The 24,820-nt window shown below is 41.0% G+C and overlaps 1 protein-coding gene across 3 annotated transcripts in view; it reads left to right on the top strand.

The window, feature by feature from the left end:
* The window catches only part of LOC137501271 (cholecystokinin receptor type A-like), a 208,487-nt gene that overhangs the window by 82,296 nt on the left and 101,371 nt on the right, over positions 1–24,820 (top strand). For 2 of the 3 annotated variants that reach the window (XM_068228205.1, XM_068228202.1), the window contains exon 2: positions 3,760–3,855. The exons of the other annotated variant lie outside the window; for it this stretch is intronic. In XM_068228205.1, the coding sequence (XP_068084306.1) occupies positions 3,846–3,855 (10 nt within the window). In that variant the 5' untranslated portion in view covers positions 3,760–3,845. The remainder of the gene's footprint in view (positions 1–3,759; positions 3,856–24,820) is intronic. 3 annotated transcript variants of the gene reach the window in all.

The raw sequence follows: 24,820 nt of genomic DNA, 5'->3' as shown, positions 1-24,820 counted from the left end.
CTTCTTCGTTATTGTATATAAAACTGTATCATTTAATTAGTTGCCGATGTTTCCAGTAAAGCATGTATTAGTCGGTCATTCGGTCTATTCCAAGAGTAGAGTGCCGCGACCGAACTGGACATTCTGTTGCCATCTGCTGTGGGAAACGTAAACTATCTCGCGCTATCTCGTTCGTTCAAATATGATAAGGAGTCAAGGGTCACCTCCCATGGAGTTCGGAAAACTGATAAACGAAAGAAAAATCCTGGAGCCAAAGACCGGGCTGACTTCCCTGGCTCGCTTCCACCTTCTCACTCCCAGCTCGTGAACGAATGAAAGGACTGTTTTGAACGACTCGCAGTTAGGGGCGGGAGCGGGAGGGAATGAATATAACACGTTTTGAAAATGATTATCACAATAATATGTATACACTGGAACAACAGTTAGTTATGTCATATTTATCTAGAACTTTGGGATAATAATATAATTTAGGCTAATTGTTCAACTAATTCACTTAATTGTAATTGTTTTTTAAATGCTATTTGTTCGGGGCGTCGACCCATGTGGATCTTTCGCCCCTATAATTGTAATTGTAGTACTCTGGCTAAATCAGCAACAGTCGAGTAATTTCTCAACGTGTTAATTCCTCAGTAGTCCGTGAATTCAATGCCATTGCAATTCATAATACTGTAGAAGTAATAATGTCGAACTTATGGAACAAATATTTTAGGAGTACTCACTTTAAAGACCCCTGTAATCTAAACACAGTAACAACCTAAGTACGGTACTGAAGTTTCTTGATGCCGCCGTCAAAGGGATCCACTGCACAATTTACAGCCTGTACCATCAGAGTACAAGATGTTTAAGGGACTTAATATGACGATAAAATCTTTCCTCGAGCTAGGATATAGCCGCATTTAAGTTACATTTCAGGTATTGCGGTATTAGTCGTACCGCGAGAGTTCTGCTTCCTGCATGTGTCAAGACGAGCTTTCTGAAGGAGGTAAATTGCGAATCCAGGAGCAAGTCAACTTTTTGCTACCATAAGTTTCTCAATACTTTCCATCCAGACTTATAATCAATGACTGACATTTTAAGTATTCTGGCTGATAATCATTAAATAAACAGAAGATAGTCTACTGCAATCAGTTCGTCTACTTCAGGAGGATATTGAACCGGAGAAACACAGGTCTGCTGATATTAACATCTTTAAACACCTGTGTATGTAGTAGGTTATACAGGCTGATCCAACTTTACCTGTATTATTGAAAGGAATTATTCCTAGTTGAAATGCACATGGATTAAACCCACGTTCACCTTCGCAAAAGTACTAATAGCTTACGAGACGGACAACTCTAAAATAGGAACGTTTAGACGACGATATCTGTAACATAAATGTTAGAATAGGACAATAATAATCACACAAAACATGACAGATACCAGTTACTTCTTGCCTTATTTTTAAAATCTTACTGCACTTCGAGGCTGCCTAGGATAATGAATACACTAAAAAAAAAAAAAAAAGGTAAATTTAAGTCTCAGTCTGGCGAGTTCGTGTGGTATCTGAGTATCAAAAGTGAACCCCTGAGCACTTTCAGTCTCCAGTCGACAACTCCTTGGAAGTGATGTTGAAGGTCTTTATCAGCTCCATCGTCTTCTTCGGGACTGTCCCTCTCGCACCGATCATGAGACCCCACACTTGTACGTCGTCCAGGTCGTATTTAATATGTAACTTTTAGCCTTGTTTAATGTTGCTGTGAGGCTCCCTAGCCGAGGCAATACAGGCGTCATCAGATCACCCGGAAAGACGAAGGTTTAATTCTTCTTCAGGAAATCGAAGGGAGAAACTCATCCTACACCAACAACGAGCACATTCCTGGTGACAAGGACGGTCAGGAATGGAGCTAATCACTCTATTCCACTCAGTGCCGAGATTACGCGTAATGGAAGCCTTTACCTTCCATCCTTCAAAACTATTCGTGTCTGTACAGAGTAGTCCTCGCTTTCCTTTCAAATATCATTGAGAAAAAATATTCCAAACTTATGAAGACCTGATATTTTGTTATCATTTTCAAATTGCACTTTTTCAGACCGTTGTTCCTAATACGGTACAAATAGCAGTCACGTGTTTGATTATTATAACCCTGATCTAACATTTCCTAATTACAGAAATCATCGTCTTAATTTCTTAAACTACTATAATTTGTACAAATTTACGTTAGGCTAAATCCATGTAGAATTCAGCATCGAATATGTAATTACAATGAGGCACAATAAGTCATGACCACTGATGAAGTGTTTAAATTAATGAAGTTAACTCTTCCTTGATACACCTCACTCACTCTCCTTACTACAGTACACCAGTGCCTGAGAGATCGTACGTTGTCTATGTCTAAGTTTTCTGTTTTATTACATCACATTTAAATTATCACTCTAGTTTGATTATTATAACATTTTGTAATTACTATTCAATTATTTTTCTGAAACATCCTCAAAATTAAGAAGTGCTCTCTGACTACTTACTGTTCATTAAATTTATTTTTTCTGAGGAAATCAGTACTGAAAATGTATTAAAAGGTCATGGAAACGAAATCTGGACAAATTATTTTATAGAAAGTTTACAAAATGTCAGTACAGCTTGCCATCAAGATAGACTTTGAGAACCGAGGGGAAAATGTGGTCATCACGATGTCCGATTTCTTCGTCGCTTTCTAATGTTTCCAACCACCGATCAGAAATTGTACAGTACTTGTTGATGCGATTTTGCAATATACACAAGAGTTCACTCGCACTTTCTAAGCAAACAGTATTGTTATTGTTACAGAGCAAATGTCATGGATGCTGTACATCAGGGTCACACAGACCCTGGCAACCGGTTTTGACACCGATTCACAAAAGTCGTTTTCCTTAGAACAAGAAAACGTTCTCTCCCTTTCACAGTTACACTCGCAATGAACTGTCATAAGACTCCCACCACATACAGTTACTTAGTGGGCCAACAAAGAGTCCCCACGGTTATGCAGACTCTGTTGTATTAGGGAGGGTAAAACAACAATAAGCTACCTCGTGATAATCAAGTCCACGTAGGGACATGAGCTGTTGACCACAAATAGTGCCCTGTAAATGCTTGTGAGTGTAATAAAATGCTATGTTATCAGCATTTGGTGAGAAGGTAATGATATCATTATCCTGCAGTGGCTGAACTGTTTGAAAAATGATCCTACTTGCGTGTTGTTTGTTTATCTAAGAATAAATTCCTACACAATGAACTGCGATAATGTCATTAGCTTTACGTCCCACTAACTACTTTTACAGTTTTCGGAGACGCCGTGATGCCGGAATTTAGTCCCACAGTAGTTCTTTTACATGTCAGTAAATCTATCGACACGAGACTGACATATTTGAGCACCTTCAAGTACCACCGAACTGACCCACGAATGAACCTACCAAATTGGGGTCAGAAGGCCAGCACCTCAACTGTCCGAGACCCCCAGCCCGTCACAATGAACTGCAGCACCATTTTCCCCAACTTGGACAGAGATTCGGGTCGTTTAACAAACTTATCATACCCTGTCTTCGGCCATACTCCTTCTTCCAACTACCTAAACATACGTCTGCTTGATGACAGTTGTTTTCTGAAACCTATTTAGATTGCCTGTAGCAGAGTTTTTGTTGTTTTTGTTTTGCTTTTGAGATTATTCCGTAAAGTTACTCTCGTAAGAGCGTCAGGATGAGCGGCATGGTTTCTTAGTCACTCATCTCCTGATATTAACGTTTCAGGATCATTTGCTGTCGCAGGTAGTTGGCATCTCAGAGTGTTTGGATGCGGCAATCACTATGACTTCTGTAAGGACCTAGAGTTGTTGATGGCTGATGGTAAGTATGATTACTATTATTATTATTATTATTATTATTATTATTATTATTATTATTATTATTATTATTATTATTATTATTATTATTATTATTATTATTGTTAGGCTAGCTCCGAGGTATAGGGACAGTAAATCTGCTTCTTAGCGAGAGGCCCCGGGTTCGATTCACAGCCTAGTTAGGGCTGAGGGCTGGTTCGAGGTCCACTAAGCTGTGCTCGTCGACTGCGTAAATGCTTGCTTTGTTCTCGAGTGGTGGAGATAAAGTGTGCGTACAGGCTGTTAATAGCAAGCATGGTTGTAAGAGGAAGAAATGAATGCAACTTTTTAGTGTAGTTATTGTTGAGCGAACATTATTAGTGCTGCATTCCTACACTTGCTGGACGTTATTTGTGTTAGCCATCAGTATGGTGACGTATAGTATTGGACAATCGCCATTTCTAGTTGAGACATTTCTCCTGAAGAAGATATCGTACGATAGAGCCGTTCGCCAATTTCTACGTCATTTTCGTGGAGCTGCAATGCCTTCGAGACAATACATAATCAAGTTATATAGGAAATCGCGAGACACATGTTGTTTATTAAAAATACTGCAGCCATTATATGAAATGTTGACTGCATCCAGCAGGACAACACCGCTGTCCGTAGAGCTGATCAGTCAATGTATGCATTAGAACAGGCGCTCAAGAGCGAATGATTAGTCGCGGACTTTGGCCCCTTCATTCCCCCGATTTAAGTGTCTGTGATTTTTATTTGTGAGGAAATTTGAAGCAGAAAATGTGCAAGACAATCCGCGTACACTTGAAGCCCTCGGGAATGAAATCAGACGGCTGATACACTAAATTTTAGAGGTGGTGAGGATACAAAGATTGTTTCTAAATTGTTTGTACGAGAACGATCGATAATGTAGTTGAGCATGTTCAAGTACCACCGAACCGAGCTAGGATCGAACTGCCAAGTTGGTGTCAGAAGGCCAGCACCTCAACTGTCTGAGACTCTCAGCCCGTCACAACAAACTGCAGCACCATTTTCCCCAACTTGGACAGAGATTCGGATCGTTTAACAAACTTGCCATACACCGTCTTCGTCCATAATTCTACTTCCATGTATATTTATTTATGATGTGATATTTAGATGTAAGGGATAATTAAGTGATTTCACTTATGTTATTAGGATCCACGATAGGACTAGAACGGTTTTTGTCGTACGTAAATTACATGGTTTTAATAATTGGTGTCTATCTAGAATGGACTGACAGTGAATGTGTCAGTGGTGATCATGATACGTCATGGCAGTACGCTTTGTAGAGTCGACTATGCTTTCGAGATTCAGTACTGCATTATCTAGGTCGATTTAATAGTTTCACCTGAAGGCCCAGCTGACGGTGTATAGTTCCATAACTTAAGAGTTTTCCTTTTTGTAATTAGAGGTTAGGATTAATTTCGTTTTCCAGGTTTTTTTTATTAGCATGACGGTTGAATTTCGTTAATTTTAGTGCTGTTGTTCACCATGCGTTATCCGAGTGCGGGTAGGCTGTTAAGCGTTGCTGTTGATTATTCAAATTAGAAAACTATACGTGATGGCTCATATAATTTTTTTATTGAATTATTTTAGGGTTTACTAACACGAAGACGTTTATTTTATAATGCTATTTTATTTGAGAAATTGTGAAAAGCTGATATTTATCATCCATGTGAACGAAGAGATCATTACTTTGGTCTACTCTAACAGTTATATTTCATTTACCATAGTTATAGTAGTGATTGTTAAATTCAGTTATATTTTATTTTACCATGCGGATGGTAATGATTATTAAAGCCACTTCTATGTTATTTTGCTATTGATAGTGATCATAATTACTTAATTCACTTATATCTTCTGATTCCATTCATAGATTGTTGCGTTATTTAATTCTTCTCTTTTATCGTCACCGTTCCTAAACGGTTGGAATGAATCAACTTATTATACGCGAACCTTTTCTTGAACCCGATTTTTGCGGGGTGAAGAGTAAGGAGGGTCCGCTGCCGGTTCCGGTTATACTGCCAACTGGATGGATATGAAATCTGAATTGAATCGATGATATGATCGATCGATATGAATTGTCTAAACATTTATTATCTTACGTCAACAACTATGTCACACATACATTATTTAACATTATATTACATTTCTCGATGCGAATCTTGTTACTAGCATGGATTATATAGTTTGGCTTTGCTGTGTAAACAACAAAGGTACTAGTTCGTAAAGTGTACGCCAGATGACGCACAGTGATGAATAAGCGATTCATAGTTTATGTTTCAAAGGTTGCCAACATGGATGTCGAAGATAACCGAGGTCTACCGATTCAGCACTAGGGATCTCAGGGCTCAAGAAAAGGTTCGCCTATAGTACTTACTCTTCTTGGAGATAGCAATGATTAAACAAACTGAAGTGCTTATTGGTTTCCCCATTTGAGATTTTATTTCAAACATAACCTGAAAGTTAGTTGTTTACTAACTTAAGTGTCAGTTGTAGACAATTAGGCTGTGTTCAGCGGAACATTTAAGTTAAATGCCTATTCTAGATAGTTTTAGCGTAATATATTTTTCATGATGTCTGGTTGCGACATAACATGGTGCGATAATTTTATTTGACTGAGTTTAGTAGGCCTAATTGCTATTGAACTTTGGAGCACCACGCCGTACAAATGAGCAAGTTAGCTTACTAAATCCATTCTTTTAATCAAGTAATGATCGACTTAAGTACATCTACGGGCTGTTTTAGTGCGATTAAGGGTCCATTCGATGCTGTTGGTATCCTACATGGTATTATAATCGGTAGATAACGTTAGGTCAAGTGACTCAACCAACGGTGTAACTTCAAATCCGATATAATAAATTTCAGTGTTTTCATTCTTTCTTTTCTAACAATGGCAATTCACGTTCAAATAAGTTAAGAAGTGAGAGGTTTATTATCAGGAAATCCTAGATTTAGTTCATATCTCATGTTACTTTCATCTCGTTTATGTTGTAAACTTTCTTCTGTTTGTTGATGCTTCAATCTTTCATAATCTTCACTAGTTTCATTTTAAGTTAATACATTTATCTTGGCCCACTTCATGGATTTCATTTCAAGTAATATATATTTCCTTTTATAACACGCCGATCTATGTCAACAAGTGGCAGGAGAGCCCGTAACCCACGGAGACCATAAGAATATACAACTACATGCTGCCGAGGATATCAGTTGATGATCGACGCCTAAGGATTCAATAATGACGAGGAGAGCGAAAGATCTCGCTACTGATGTGCTACTGCCTTATGGTTTTTATTGAAAGCTCGTACAGTAGTCTAATAATTACATGGCGAGAGCTTTCGCACCTTCTGTACAGCATTTGCGTGCCATACACCATAAAATAACGTGTAGAACATGTATCTATCAACTTCGATGTGATTAGAATGTACAAAACGGCGGCGAACTGACATGTCTGCAATTAGTCCTAACCTATCGCATATTCTATGATACTGCGAACGCTCTTCCTTATCACAAGGAAATGGCCTCTTGGATCTATCAGGAACGCAATTCTCTGGTGATAGCGTCAGAGCTGAATGTAGTTTGTACAGTACAGAAATATTTCGTAAAAATGGTTAGATAATTTGATTCCTCTCTCCATAATATATTACAGTGTTTTTGAGGTGGGCCTCACTTACTCCCTCTTGTAACGTTTCTTCATTGTGGAAACGACCGGCTCCATGGCTAAATGGTTAGCGTGCTGGCCTTTGGTCACAGGGGTCCCGGTTTCGATTCCCGGCAGGGTCGGGAATTTTAACCATAATTGGTTAATTTCCGTGGCACGGGGGCTGGGTGTACGTGTCGTCTTCATCATCATTTCATCCTCATCACGACTCGCAGGTCGCCTACGGGAGTCAAATCGAAAGACCTGCATCTGGCGAGCCGAACTTGTCCTCGGACACTCCCGGCACTAAAAGCCATACGCCATTATTATTATTGTGGAAACCTATATCGCGTTAAGTGTAAATAAAATTGCTGTAATATGTTGCGTAATATACATTTAATTCCTATCTGGTTACATGTTCAAGAAAAGATAGGTGCAGCTGATCCACCCGGTGTACACAGTTTTAAAGAGCTGCTGCTGCTGTTGCTTGTTGTTTTAAGGGGCCTAACGTCGAAGGTCATCGGCCCAATTTTAAAGAAAAGACAACAGTATCGTTCTCTAACACAACCACACAAACTGCCAGGTCTTTATTTTCTGATGAAGGCTATACAGGTTATCCACATCTATTACTCGTTAATGCAGGTTTGATGATAGCTAAAGAAATAGCGAAGAAATTCCAAAAGAAAGGGTTTCAGATGCACCCATGCAATCTAAAAGAGGAATTACGACGCTTGTATTTGTGCTAAAATTGATCATCACGTTCACTAATTGGGAGATTTGGCACATCATATACAATTTTATATTTACCATTCATGTAATAAACAAAATATAATTCCCAATAACCCATAAAGTAGTAAAAATGTATGAACTAATTTACTGTGCAGGCCTCTGAATAGTTTGAAACGTACACGAGATAATTCATTTCTAAAGGGACCAGAAACATCACATCATCGCAATAAATATAAACGAAACAAAATGAACTGAATTAATACAGTTCAAAATTACCGTAGAATGTCCCAGAATAAATAAAAAAACGGAGCGAGTATTGCAGTCAGAATTCCATGACTAATGTTATATCAGAGATAGGATATGATGTGTATAGGGGCTGTAGAATACATCAATCGTATCCCTACCTCTCGTAGGAGGTAGAATGAAATGGCGTGTGGCTTTTAGTGCTGGGAGTATCCGAGGACAAGTTCGGCTCGCCAGGTACAGGTCTTTTGAATTGACTCCCGTAGGTGACCTGCGGTAAACAAGGATAACCATCATCGCCATCCCGAAATACCCCTGTAGGTGGGATATCATATCCCTGCCTGTCGTAAGAGGCGATGAAATGGGCTGAGGACCTGGGACTTTCAAATTCGGAGCGTGTGTAGGTGAGCACGGGGACATAGCTGAGCCTGGCTTTGCTTACATTTACTTGTAACAGTCTCCTCACTTTTATCTTTCCTATTCGACCTTTAGTACTCTTCTGGTCTCGATGGTATTAGGTTTGCGAAGCTTCGGGTGTCTTTCAATTTCACGCTTCTTGTTAACGTCCCTTGCCGTTATCTTCAAACTTACACTTCTTCCTCAGATTTGTGTTAATAGAGGATCGTAACCCAGATATACTTCCTATTAAAATAATAATCACCACAACCATCTCAGTAACTGGCAGACATTCAGTATCAATATAATGACTTGTTCAATGTACTGAGTTACGGGAATATATGAAAATCAGCATAAATTTCCATAACGTGTCCTGGAATTTTAAACATGTAAATTTGATTTGGATTTTAGGTCAGTAATAAAAAATTCTCATATCAGTGGTATATTTCGGTGCTAGGAACTGTTTTCATACCATGTCATTTGCTTAAAACATGTCAATAGTTCAGGTCCGAAAAATATATCAATACCTCCTTGGAAGTCTCGGGGTTAACATTATAGCATTCCACCTGCTTACCCTGAGTACGATAGGTAGCTTTGCCGTGAAATTAATTAAGACTTGTTTAAGAGACTGGAATGAGATCTTTGCTGAATAAATTTATGTAAGTTTCTAGTGCACTATTTATTTGGATTATTCTCTGTTTCATTTCAAGGTTTCTACCTCAATTTTATGGCAAAAGTCTCCGATTTATATATATCTTGCAGTTCTTCCTCCTAAAGCACAAAAGTGGATACAGGGAGAAACCAATACATATCGTCAAAGATAAATTATATTATGGGTAATACTACACCAGAATGCTATTTTGACAGGGAAAATATATGCGATACAATAAAATCAAACCACTACAAATACTTGAATAAAAAACCGAACTGACGTAACTACGATGCTAATAAATAATTAGGTTTCCTAGTGAAGACTTTGTGCTTAAACGGTTGTGGATATCGATGACTTTCTTTTAAAATATCGTATGTCCCAATGCTCTTCCCATGCATTATACTCCTTAAGACCGGTCAAGCCTGGCAGCCACACATTTATATACACTCCATCAGAATAACTTTCGTTGTGTTCATTTTCCTATGCTAATATGCAAAGGAAAATGAACGTTAATTACATTATACTGTAGGAGTGTTTAAATTCACCATGCAAATAACATCCCTACTATACGGTATGGTAAGGTCCATTTCCTCTTAGAAATGTAATCACCACCACCGCCACTATCAATATATTCCCTGTACTGGTATGTCGAGCCCATTGCTGTTGGAACAGGAACGCAACTGCGCCTGTTGATGTTACATGCTTAGATAATGATACGAATATAACTTACTAGCAATTGTACCCGTGCTTCGCTACGGTATTCCAGATTGTATACGGATATCGAAGTAAATTACTGTACATGAAGTTAATAATAATTTTTAAATTGCATGTAAATTGGCTTTATCCGAGAAAAAGTATAGGGAGGTCCGCAGACGATGTTTCCAATGTAAAGTGCGAGTTGTGGAGTTGTGATGATAACGACAGGTGCACTTGCGTACCACAATTCATTATGTTTTAGAAACGTTGAATAGGGTGAAATTTGTGTAAGATTTTCACACAGTGCATTACTTTTCAGATACTTATGCGACAGCTTCAAACATACAATTTGGCTCACATATGGCTACTGGGTGGGCCAATATTCGTGTAGAATTTGATGATCCCATCTTTCCTATAAGTGAATCAAACCATCAATTGTACGTGTACAAAGTGCAAAATTTAGGTAAATCCAGAAATAGCGAAAGATTTGATGTATAAGGGATGCTTGTTGTTTTAAGGGGCCTAACATCGAAGTTCATCGGCCCGTATAAGGGATAGAGATACGACAAAAGGTCATAGGACCGAAGTTGTAGATCACTCCAAACTGAACGGAGATTGTGCCATCCGCTTTGTGATACGACTTACCGTTTAGCCACGAAATACATCGAAAGGAAGGACTGCACCGTCATTAAAATTGCCTCCATATTTCGATATTTCTCGGGGGTAAAAAATGAAATTTCTGAACTTCTCGTAAATTTTCCGTCGGTTACATGATAAAAGCTATAATTTTGCAAAATTTCAATTTTCTAACTTGTCTGGGAGATTGTGCTGCGATCTGGATATGGGGGAGTGGGTTAAAAATCAGGACTTTAAGGAAACTTTTAAGCCCATAAAACCTGTAGGTTCTGGATAAATATCACCGGCTGTGTTCTTATGCAGGTTTGAAACTCCCAGCATGTACCCCTCAGAGAATTATGAGAATTTTAGATTTTTCTAGGGATCCAAGTCATCAGGTTGTCTGGTACCAAGTTTCAAATTTCTAAGATACCTAGAACGGTCTCACTAATTTACGTCTGTTTTCATTTTTATGCCTTAATTTATATATATATAGTTCGCGCCAAACAGACTTCCATTTATTAGTGTGGATAATATTTTACTCGCTTCCCTAGTCGTTCTAGAGCCGTCTTACTCCCACAGTACGTTTTCCAGGTAGTAAGTCATACTTGAAAGTCATACTGGAACATACACACGTCCATTATCTCGGTCATTTCTGACAATCTATTTTTTCACCCTTTCTCACCCCCTATGTCAAAGGGGGCTGAAGTTAGACTTTAAACATCCAGAATGTTACTATTCATCTCAGCGACCCCGAAAAGTATGGATTCGGCACTATTTTCGATGATTTTTATATCAGCCCCCTCGCCCCCCCCCCTCTGCCCCTAAGGGTTCCTAGGCTGTCTTACCCCCACGTTGTTTTGTCTCCTGATACTAAAAATCCGGAGTGTACAATTCACCTCGGCGACCCCGAAAACTATGTATTCGATATTATTTTCGTTTAATTTTATATATCACTCCCCCTCGCCCCCTCCCCCCACCCCATGCGAAAGGGAGCTGAACTTTGGCATTTGAAAAATGGGGAGTGTCACTGTTCATCTCAGCGACCCTGAAAACTGTGTATTCGGCATTTTTTTCTATTATTTTTATACGTTGCCCCCCCCCCCTGACCCCCAACCCCTAAGGGAGCTACGGATGGCTTACCCCCACAGTTCTCGTCTCCAGATAGTAAGTCATAAGTGTACCAAGTTTGGATGAAATTGCTCCAGTGGTTTAGGAGGAGATGTGTCATTTACACACACATACATGCATACATCCATTTTTATATATAGTAAGAAGAAGAAGATTATGCTTGCTGTATTATTACATAGATAAATTTTATTTTGAACACTGCAGAGATCTAAACTTAAACTGTATATCCGAAGAAATTATTCGAATCCGAGGAATGAATATTACTTCGCTCGCGGCATGCCCAATCATGAGAATGGCTTCAATAATATTAGTCATCAGTTTCAGAGTCGTGTTCATTGCAGAGGGCAGGATTCTTATTCTTAAGAAGGATAATTGGTGCCACAATCGTCCGCTCTAAGATGTTCGAGGGCTCTCCAGGTGACTCCAAGTCTTTCGAAGCTCTGCCGTGTAGTCGATAGACCTGTAACTGTGTAGAACATCGGGTAATTCTTCTAAAAGTTGCTTGTTGAAAGAAATGAATTACACGATATATGATAGCAAGAATGAAGAGGATGAAACCCGGCGCCGGCACATATGCCACTTCTCTCGAATAGCTCAAGACTTAACGTCTCGATCCGACGGACGAATCATCGTCAACACCGTCATATGCCCTCAAACCATATAAGACCAAAAACAGCTTCCTACGTCCTGGACGTAAAATGGCTCCTTGAATATTGTGTTCTCTACCTATCTTATGTACGTTGCCTAGCGGCAGCGACTCTATGCATTTAATCTTGGTGACAGCACGTTGGATTGTCATATCCCAATGCACGTTTTCCGATGGTTTTTCGTTCATAACTCACCAACGAAAGCGAAAATGAAAATTCCGGCTTCGAGGTGCATTCGGACCCCTTTCCATCTACCTATGTTCAAAATTTCAGATCTCTACGTGTTGTAGATTTTGCTGGGCATCGCGCACAGACACACAGATAGACAGACAGACAAACACTTCCTTTTATAATATTATAGATAATGTTACACACAAGAAAATTCAATGTTACGCATAGATTTACCATTCTTTATACCTGAAATTTATAAATAATAATAGTTTAACGTCACAGTAACTACTTTCAAGGTTTCTGGAGTCACCGATTTTGTGTTACAGGAGTTTTTACGTGCCAAAAAATCTACCGACACGAGGCTGGCGAATTTGCCTGATCCGGGATCGAACCCGTCAACTTGAGCTCGTACTGTCTGAGCAACTCAGCCTAGGTCTAGTTTGCGGTATATTTAGGAAGGAAATTAATAATCGGATCTGCTTAGTGTGAAACGAAAGGAGTAAAATCACAACAATGTCATCCACCAAAATTTCGTGATGAGGGATTCCATTATACCTTCTTCGTATTAAATAGGCTTCAACGGTCTTCTCCATTTACGGCTGCCTGTACGCTAGAAATTACTCATGTAATCTTCTCCGTTGTAGACTAAATGAATCCCAGGCTTATGCGAGTCTGGGAGCGAATTGAGCCTAGCACGTATTCACCGCCTTTCCTAAGGAATATTCTGGAAAGAAAATAAGATACTTGGAAAAGCTAATAAAAAGTAAAGTGACTCGGGAAATTAAACGAGAAATAAGTTGGATGGAAGATATTTTGTCTGACGACTACTGGACTGCGTAACACCTGTTACCTAATCCAGTGCAAATTCTACTTGTTACATGTAAAACCGGGTCAACTAAAATACAGAGCAATAGAGCAACAGGTTTTAGGAAGCAATACGACCTTTAAGACATGAAATATTTTGTGGTATACCTTGGAGAACAAGGTAAACACCTCACGCAATACTCCAGCATCAGCCCTATAGATATGGAATCAGAAATGGTTAGCGTGCTGGCCTTTGGTCATAGAGATCCCAGGTTCGATTCCCGGCAGGGTCGTAAATTTTAACCATAATTGGTTAATTCCGCTGTCATGGGGACTGGGTATATGTGTCGTCATCATCATTTCATCCTCATCACGAAGCGCTGGTCGCCTACAGGCGTTAGATAACAAAAAACCTGCATCTGGCGAGCCGAACTTGTCCTCGGACACTCCCGGCCTATATGAACTGTACTGTGTCTTCCGGATGGCAAGAACAGTTTTGCATTATTTCCTCTAGCACATACACGGTAACCACTGCGTGTGGTAAGAGACGACTAAAAGCGGGAACGTTCCGGGGCTCTCAACTTGGGAGCGTGTGAGCGCCCACTGGGCCTAACATTGCTGCCATGGATCCTCACTTTCAGCTTTCCTATTTGAACTTCCTAGGTCTCTCCAAGTCCCACATCGAGCGAGATGCTCACACGGTTAGGGCCGCGCAGCTGTGAGCTTGCATTCCGGAGATAGTGGGTTCGAATCCCACTGTCGGCAGCCCTGAAGATTTATCCCGTGGTTTCTAATTTTCACACCAGGCAGATGCTGCGGCTGTACCTTAGTTAAGGCGACCGCCGATTCCTGCCCACTCCTAGTCCTTTCCTATCCCATCGCCACCATAAGAACTACTTTTGTCGGTGCGATGTAAAACCAATTGTAAAAAAAATAATCTTTGGCCGGTAAGATTCTGTCATATAAGGTTCAATATTGTGCGAATCTTGTCAAAGAATTCACGATCTTCATAACATATGTGCTGCAGGTCAGTATTTCTCCCACAATATTATCACACAGCGGTTTTCGCAGGTGCAACTTCGATTTGTATTTACCATGAAATATCATTTTCTAAGATTTTCCGAAGTGTTGTCACGCAGTATATTTTGTATACCAAGAAAAGCCTATTTCTACTTCACGCGAAACAATAGAATGACACTGCACTTAGAACTTTCATGCAGTTCAGGATTTTTTGTGCCAGAGTTACTAAATTACCCTCTAAAATACTATTTCATTTAATTTTGTGTTGGCATCCATGTCAGGAAGTTTGACAAACCTTTCTCAGTAGACAAATCAGGCACGCCTTTAGTACACCTGTCTCCGCACAAGCCGAAATCCTTTACAGCTCTGCATTCGGGAGGCGGTGGGCTAGCCCGACCGTCATGTCGGCTGTCCTGAGAATGGTTTTCCGTGGATTTACAAATGAAAATGTTTTGGATACATAGGCGCTCAGTTTTGTAAATTCACCTGGGGGCACTGTTCTCATGACAACAACAATTATTGAATGCACATGGGACATACAGCTTCTTCTTCTTCTTATTTCTTCTTTTGCTACCGCTTTTTCCCACACCTGTAGGGTCGTGGATGCGAACTGCGTCGCGCATGTGGATTTGGCCCTGTTTTAGAGCCGGATGCCCTTCCTGACGTCAACCCTATATTGAGGGATGTAATCACTATTGTGTGTTTCTGTGCTGGTTGGTAGTGTAGTGTGTTGTCTGAATATGATGAGGAGAGTGTTGGGACGGACACATACATCCAATCTCCGAGCCAGAAGAATTAATCAGAAACGATTAAAATCCCCGACTCTGACGGGAATCGAACCCTTGCCAGTACGCTGACCATTCAGCCAACATGTAGGAACATGGGACGTACAGCATTTGCTGTAAATCCAAGTAGTGGTTGATATGTCATTAACAGGTAACGTATGATGCCAAAATAATTGTTTCGCGTAAAGAAATTCATACTCATTCAGCGATTCTAAAATTCAGTAGTTAGTTAAGAATATATTATTATCATTTACGAATCTTGACAACTTAATGCAGTTTTCATCGTTTAATCTAATGTATATAAGTACCTGCATTTGGATGTGGTAGTCACAACCATAAAAATTGAACGTAATATTATTGCCACACATTGTGCAAGGCGTACAGCCTCCTGCACTTTGGATTTACATTGTCGAACGGAGCCGCCACAGTGAAGTAAATAATATTGTCGCTCATCGGCAGTGGCACCTGGTGGTTTGAAAATGTTGGGCGGGGCGTAATGGATATCAAAGTTGAGAGATGAAAGCTTTGTACCGGAGGACTTACACAGAGTTCACTGAAATACTCTGTAGTGAGTAAAATGGCCAACTACAAGTATACCTATTCTTTATTATTACAACTTCCCCCATGCGGAGGCTGCCACAAGGACAAAGTATGTCGACTACACAGTATTTTGTCTTCTAAGTTACTGTTGACTTTGCTAGTGTGCCAGGTAGAAAAATCACCACAAGGCTCAGGAATAAATTTGCAATACGGTTCTTCAGATCGTATATAGATGATTGCGGAGTATGGTCACTGAACCTCGTTTTGCCGCGATAGCGATGTCGTGAAGTCGTGTCCGGCTGAGACCGAGAGAATCCCATAGCTGTACAAAAAAATTAGGGATTGCGCCTCGAGTTCCGATCATGAGTCCATGGACGGAAATATTGGCTAGGTGATACAGAAAGTTCGTCCTTCTTTCAGATGTGGTAAAAATCATGCACATTCTCTCTACAACAGCAAAATTTTTGGAATCGTTTCCGACCAACAGCTAAAACTGAAATTCCACATTCTTGATTTGTCAGGGAGCAATGGTGATAGTTAAGGTTTGGAAGTTGAGGAAAAGTCCTTTTTCTTTTTCTCGAGTGTCCGAAGACGAGGCCCAATATAATTTATGTTCATTCTGGATCATTGTAGGCCAGAAAATGGTGGGTTTTATTTGTCCATTTTTTCCCTTTTTCTGCGTTTTTTTTTTTTTTTGACTTATTGGTCCTCTTTTGGGTCTTAACGGCTTTTCTTGCAACGTCATCTTCTTTCGACTGTAGTTGCACTGCTCATTCTCAACTCGAATCATCATTAGTTCCTCCTTTACCTCTTAAACGTCTTTTCTGCAGTAAGAGAGGAAAAAAATGAAAAATGAAACTAATGCTTGATAAAAAAATAGAACAGGAGTATCAAATTATGTGCAAGATAAGTGAAATATTGAAAGGAGAAAGTATTGGTGTGAGTGTGTTTGAAGAGGAAGATCTCACTTGCATCAAGTATGAACCCTTAATATTCGCTGATGTGGAGAGAAGTATCTCGATGTTTTGTAACGTGCTGTCTGAAAACCGACGATTCTTTATTCATAAAAACCTGGAGATGACTATTGTGATGTAATGCAAAGCCAATTAAGATAAGGTTTCCGAATTCTAATTTCTGTAACCCTAGTGTGGTTAAAGCCGGCCCCGTGGTGTAGGGGTAGCGTGCCTGCCTCTTACTCGGAGGCCCTGGGTTCGATTCCCGGCCAGGTCAGGGATTTTTACTTGGACTTGAGGGCTGGTTCGAGGTCTACTCAGCCTACGTGATTAGAATTGACGAGCTATCTGACGGTGAGATAGCGGCCCCGGTCTAGAAAGCCAAGAATAACGGCCGAGAGGATTCGTCGTGCTGACCACACGACACTTCGCAATCTGCAGGCTTTCGGGCTGAGCAGCGGTCGCTTGGTAGGCCAAGGCTCTTCAAGGGCTGAAGTGCCATGGGGTTTGGTTTGGTTTGGTTTTAGTGTGGTTAAACCAAATATGATTCCAGTTACGCGGTACTAATTTCAATTTCTTTCTCCAGGATGTCCCTTGCGGTTCACTGAACTCTTTCTACAGTACGTGGAAAAAATAATTTCACTCTAAATTCTGCCAAGTACCTTTTTTAACAAACACGGAATTCCTTTTTTATACAATGTCTGAAAGAAGAAGTATTTCACTGATATATTTGTTCACTGTATGTTGCATACCACTACTACTACTACTACTACTACTACAATGTTTTTGTTCCTCCCCTGAAGGGGGAGGCGGGCCTCTTAGACGGTGACGCCGTCTCTCAGGTCGGGAGGTTTGTTACGGTGAAGGAGATGTGCGGAGAAGGTGAGAAGGTTGGCGGCCGTGGCCTATACTAGGAACAGTCCCGGCATTCACCTTAGTGCAGGAGAATGGGAAACCATTCTCAGGACAGCCGACGGTAGGATCCAGCCAATCTCTGTCTTCCGAATGCAGAGGCGTAGCGCCATGCAAGAGCTGCTCGGTTGGTCTGTCAGAGTGCAGAGCTGTCCGACCACGGACCAGCCGTAGCTACCTGTAGGCCGAAGCCCACTCTGCATCCGCGGAGTTCATTCCGTCCCTGAAGGGGACCCAGAATTTTGCTTTTTAAAACAGTATATTCCTTCATTAAACATATAATTAAAACGATGAATATGAATGAATTTGGATCGCATTTTCACGTTATTTTTGCCAGTTTTTAGGCCATTTTTGGATATTTGCATGTCTTTTTAAGGTCTATTTTAAGAAATTTATAGGTCTTCAACTTCCGAGCCATAGTCCTAGTGATAGTATTATTAGCATTGGTAGCATGACATGTGATGCTGTCTCTTGACAACTTACGAAAAATACGACTTTCAGAGTCACAGCTGCACCGATTAAAGGGTGCACAACGCTTTAATGCTAAAACGTCCGGCTTCATGGCTAAATGGTTAGCATGCTGGCCTTTGGTCACAGGGGTTCCGGCAGGGTCGGGAATTTTAACCATAATTTGTTAATTTCACTGGCACGGGGGCTGGGTGATGTGTCCTCTTCATCATCATTTCACCCTCATCACGACGCGCAGGTCGCCTACGGGAGTCAGATCAAAAGACCTGCATCAGGCGAGCCGAACTTGTCTTTGGACACTCTCGGCACTAAAAGCCATACGCCATTTCCATTTCCAGTGCTCAAAACAACCTCTACCGCCTCAAGGGTAGTATCTTGGAACGTGATACATTGGGTTGTAATACAACTGAGCAGAAGGACCAGTACCTCCCCAAGACGGCCTCGCCTATTATGCTGAACAGGGGCCTTGTAGTGGGATGAGAAGATTAAAAGGGATAGACAAAGAAGAGGGAAGGAATTGGCCGTGGCCTTAAGTTAGGTACCATCCCGGCATTTGCCTGAAGGAGAAGTGGGAAACCACAGAAAACCACTTCGAGGATGGCTGAGGAGCGAATCGAACCCTCTTCTACTCATTTGACCTCCCGAAGCTGAGTGGACCTTGTTCCAGCCATCGTACCACTTTTCAAATTTTGTGGCAGAACCGGAAATCGAACCTGGGTCTCTGGGGGTGGCAGCTAATCACACTAATCACTATACCATAGAGGTGGACACTTTATTTTTGAAGCTCTTATATTCTGTACCGTATGTGTGTATGTTCTTTGTGTCAAAATGTGCGACGGTACATTGCACAAGCTCAGCCTATTTAAAACAGAAACTTCCCGATGTTCTTTTAGTTTCTTCTACAAGTACGTTTGTACCTCTGTCAGGGAGTTTGACAAACCTTTCTCAATAGAAAAGCAAGCCACGTCTGTTAACCTCCCTGTCCCCGAACAAGCCGAAATTTTCTTGCGAGTTAACCTTCCGTAGGTTTTCAACGTACCTTCAAACCTGCTGCAAATGTGAAAGTTCCTGACGGCTCCTATCTTCCTACAGACGTTATCGACGAAGTATGTGAAACGGTAGGCTGGCCAGAAAATCAGATGTTCATGAAAATAACTGGTAATTGAGCAAATCTGAAGCCCCCTTGAGAAGTCGGCCCTTTTCCTCAGTTTTTATTTCGTGTGGCTATTTCTAGCCGGTGCAGCCCTTGTAATGCAGACCCTCCAATGAGGGTGGGCGGCATCTGCCATGTTTAGGTAACTGCGTGTTATTGTGGTGGAGGATAGTGTTATGTGTGGTGTGTGAGTTGCAGGGATGTTGGGGACAGCACAAACACCCAGCCCCCGAGCCACTGGAATTAACCAGTGACGGTTAAAATCCCCGACCCGGCCAGGAATCGAACCCGGGACCCTCTGAACTGAAGGCCAGTACGTTGACCATTCAGCCAACGAGTCGGAATTTTCGTCAGTAATAATAAACGATACAATCAACACTATAATATGACAATGACCGAGATCGTTGGCGGTGCGCTTAGGGGCGCGAGGCTGTGAACTTGCATCCGGGAGATAGTGGGCTCGAACCCCACTGTCGGCAGCCCTGTAAATAGTTTTCCGTGGTTTCCAATTTTCACACCAGGGAAATGCTGGGGCTGTACCTTAATTAAGGCCACGGCCGCTTCCTTCCCACTCCTAGCCCTTTCCGATCCAACCGTTGCCATAAGACCTATCGGATTCGGTGCGACGTAAAGCGAATTGTAAAAGTAAAAAAAAAATGACATTATCACGTTATATAATGTGTTCTTTTGACAGAGAAGCATTGTTTATCTAAAGAAATACGTTTACCATACACAGACGGATTTTCCCCGATTATGAGTTTCTTTGGTCAGGGGCAATGCCCCCCTTGTGTTAAGTTTTTGGGGGCACACGCCCTCTTGCCCCCAAGTAATCGGTGCCTACCTTTGCGCATCAACAAACAGAACAGGCACAAACGCATCAAATACGGATTATTTTTTTTTTTTTTTTTTTTTTTTTTGCTATCTGCTTTAAGTCGCACTGACAGAGATAGGTCTTATGGCGACGATGGGGGATAGGAAAGGCCCAGGAATTGGAAGGAAGCGGCCTTGGCCTTAATTAAGGTACAGCCCCGGCATTTGCCTGGTGTGAAAATGGGAAACCACGGAAAACTATCTTCAGAGCTGCCGACCGTGGGGCTCGAACCCACTATCTCCCGATTACTGGATAATGGCCGCACTTAAGCGAAAATACGGAATTATAGGCTTGCGTTAACAGGTTACGGGACTATAACTTAGAAACCTTTCTGAACAAGGGAATAAACACGACTAGTAGTGCAAAATCCACCCTCTAGGAATGACAAAACCATCTATCCGCTTTAAAATTGATTCTGGTCGATAGAACGCGCTCTCTCAAGTAAATGGCACGAACTCTGTAGAATTGCACACGACTGCCATCTCTCGGCGGCAGAGTGCTAGGTCGACGGCCTGGCCTTGCGCAGACGGCACAAGGTCGCGCAAGTGGGTCAGTGTTACAAAGTCTGATCTAGTGAGCACTGATGCGAATGAGTAGCACAATACGTTCATTCATTCTCATAGTTGAGGCTTCTCACTAAGGGGCTGGACGTATCAGGATATTAGAATACAAGTCTTATTTACATTGTGTTATATGTTTGATCCATCGTCTACAAGGGTGTCCGACGCATTTTATGATTCGAGGGTTCCTTTTCGTAACCTACTATCCTTCACCACTTTCACCTACAACTCAGTCCTCCAACCATACCATCCAATGACATTGACATCATTCTATGACAAGTAGTTTCAGAATTATTAAATTAGAACATTTGGAGTATTGTGCATGATAACCGACGTAACAGTCTTGAGGGTCTTGTCCTCCCAGGCGACCACTGTTCAGCCCGAAGGCCTGACGCGCGATAAACGCAACGAATTTCTCTCAGCCGTTATTCTTCGTTTCATAGACAGGAGATTCTATCTCACCGCCAGATAGGTCCTGAGTTAAGGCTCAGGAGACCTCGAACCAGCCCTCAGATCAAGGCAACAATCCTCGATCTGGCCAGGAATCGATCAAACCCGGGGTCTCCCGGTGAGACACGGAATCAATCAATCAATCAATCAATCAATCAATCAATCAATCAATCAATCAATCAATCAATCAATCAATCAATCAATCAATCAATCAATCAATCAATCAATCAATCAATCAATGAATCAATCAATCAATCACCACTGAACTACATTTAGGGCTGTCACCCAGGTGGTACTCGTAGGTTAAGTGCCAGTTGTTTACCTAGTTTTCCTTAAATCATTTCAAAGAAGTTGGAAATTTCACGTATCTAATTCCTAATTCCTCTTTCTATTGACGAATATAGGCCCCCATCTGCGCTTTTGAATTCCTACTTTATCTTCATATTATGATCTTCATTTAAAATCTCTAATCAAGCTTATTCGTCTACTAATGTTAGTCCACGCCAACTCTCTACTTACGGCTCGGAACATAGTGCTTAGTCACGCAGCTCATCTCCTTACGCCCAAACCTTCCCAGCCTAAAGTTTTGCAACATTTTCGTAACACTACTCTATCGCCGTAAATCACCCAGAACAAACTGTGCTGCTTTCCTTTGGATCTTTTCCCGTTCTCGAATTATGTAATCCTGGCGAGGTCCTCATATATTACCACCATAATGTAAGTAGGGTCTTACCAGTGAATTATACACCCTCTCGTTTACATCATTACTACAACCCCTAAATATCCTTAGAATCATATGAAGAGATCTGTGAATGTGATTATCCAGATGAAGTTACCGTAATTTCTTATCTTAACCCCTAGGTACTTAAAGTGATCCCCTACTTTCACTCTAATCACGCAGTAATTAAAACTGAGAGGACGTGAAACCTACAGCCTGAACTTTCACCCCGTTTACCATCATACCATTGTGTGCTGTCTATCACACATCATTGTCATTTTCAATTTCCTGGACCCCTCCCTTTGTTCATGAGAGCCCCACGAGGCATTCTCACACCCTAATGGGATAGTATCTATCCACATGTACACTTTGATCTTCCCGGGCCTTCTATTTTTTGAAATAATTTTCTCAGGACAGAGGAGCTGGGTATCTTCTTATCCTTTCTTCGATTTTGGCCTACTTTGGAACAAGGCAAACAATCGACTTTTTTTCTTTTTTCGACTCCCAGAACTTCATCATTTCGTTGTGGTTCTTCTTTCTCTCCTCTGGCCATATGCTCTTGGACCTTTCATTTTGCTCTTCCTGGAACCCTTTGAATATATCTATTTTAACTTAAAAACATATTTCTATTAAATATTTCTTCTGCATTGATGCCAACTTCCTCCATGCCCTTCGTTGTTTCTTCTCCCCCTTTTGAAGTTCCTGATCTGGATATGCTATTATTATTATTATTATTATTATTATTATTATTATTATTATTATTATTATTATTATTATTATTATTATTATTATTATTATTATTATTCAGTCGCTAACCGGCCAACTAGGGACCACGATAAGTTTAATTATACATTCTGACGTTTATGCTCTTTTGTGGCCTTAATTAAGGTACAGATTGGTGTGAAACTGAGAAGCCACGGAAAACCATGTTCAGAGCTGCCGACAGTTAGGTTCGAACCCACTATCTCCCGTATGCAAATTTTCATTTGATCCAGTAGGTTTTCTTTAGCTCGTTGTGTCGAGCGCCACGTTCACCCGACCATTTTGCAGCAATTGTCCATTTCTTACCATGGAAAGTCCCAAAAGTCCACACAATGTTTGTTCTGAAAAGGCCTAGATTGTGCGTGTCATCTGGTCGTACGCCCTTTTCTTCGAGGTCTTTCTTGATGTTAACGTGCCAGGGAAATAATGTTTTTCGTTTTCAGTCAGAATTGTTAATAACGCCTTTTTGTTCATCGAAAACAGTCCATCTGTCGTAGGTAACAGTAGAAGCTACTGTTTTTCTAACATAGACTCCATTTGTGTTGTTTAGGACAAGTACGTATATCGTGGAGAAATTTCCTCTCTTTTTGCTCTGACTTACCGAGCGCAAATTTGTAAGAAATGATAGGCATTCTGACGCACAGCGGAATACTGGCTTGAGGACGGTGTTGTAATGATGATTTTGGCATTATAAAACATCACGATATTATACTTCGGGTGGTTTGGCAAGTACCTCCTTTCTTCTTCTATTTTTTTTCTTTTTTGCACTGACCGCTAAGTATTTTTAATTGCATGCACTCCACTTAGGCACACCACGGTTTATTTTTCTATATTTGGTGTTTGGTTGCGTAGTGTTGTCTTTGGTGTTTGATATTACATCCGTCATTTCGAAGGATATCTAAAAGCCTCTTTGTTCTGCTACTTCTTGCCTTCAGCACAATTAACTATATCTATAAAATCAAAAGTAAGTATGTTTGTTTGTTCGTTCGTTCGTTCGTTACACAAATCTACACGCCTCCACTGATCAGTACCAAAATTTGCACCGAGCCTCATGAGGCACTCGGACGGGTCGTAGAGGTAGTCAAAGATTTCATAAATATTTTATATAATATGTGACATACAGGTAGAAGGTTTTATATGTTGACACTGTTTTATGCCAAAACTCTTAATGGATAGACTGGACGAACCAATAGCATTGAACTTAAAATAGCAAGAAATGTCTATTATGAAATCTAGCGATTTATTCTTTGGAAGACCGAGCGAATTGGCCGTGCGGTTAGGAGCACGCAGCTGTGAGCTTGCATCTGGGAGATAGTGGGTTCAAATCCCACTGTCGGCAGCCATGAAGATGGTTTACCATGGTTTCCCATTTTCACACCAGGCAAATGCTGGGGCTGTACCGTAATTAAGGAGACGGCCGCTTCCTTCCCATTCCTAGGTCTTTCCTATCCTATCATCACCATAACACCTCTTTCCTTTGAAAGCAGAGGGAGGGAGGGAGGCTCTACCCATGTACCTTCTTTTTAAAGCCCATGTGTTATTCTCAGAACTCACTTCGTTGGAGGTCTTGTTCAAGTCCTGCTCATTTATTCTTTTCGCACTTGCGTCTCTCACTCCTTTGTGCCCGTTGGGTTTTGTGGATGTTCCAGTCTTCTTCTCTTTCGGATGTGTAGCACATTTTCCAGGTATGTATATGATCCTTCAAAGCTTGTTCCAAGCTTTCGTTACACCAGGAGGGTTTCTTCTTCTTTTCAACATCTTTCTTCTGCTGCTTGGACCACTTCCCTTTCTGTACCGTAAGTCCAAGTCCATTGGTCGGGCGTGTTATCTTTTTCTTTGAGTGTATTTGTGTCGAAGGAGATTATGGCAGGTTGATTCTTTTTTCCTCTTTAAAGGGACGGGTCTAAACTTGATTACCGACACATTATGCTCTGAAGCTGTGTCCAACTTACGACTCTGACCTTCATTATTTCGGGACTGTACTTTCGAGATATTGCGACATGGTCTGGTTGAAATTATCCCATTTCTGTGTTTG

Source organism: Anabrus simplex, chromosome 1 (genome assembly GCF_040414725.1).
Source record: "Anabrus simplex isolate iqAnaSimp1 chromosome 1, ASM4041472v1, whole genome shotgun sequence".
NCBI lineage: Eukaryota > Metazoa > Arthropoda > Insecta > Orthoptera > Tettigoniidae > Anabrus > Anabrus simplex.
The sequence above is the reverse complement of the archived record's forward strand: the minus strand, read 5'-3'. Positions and strand labels throughout refer to the sequence as shown.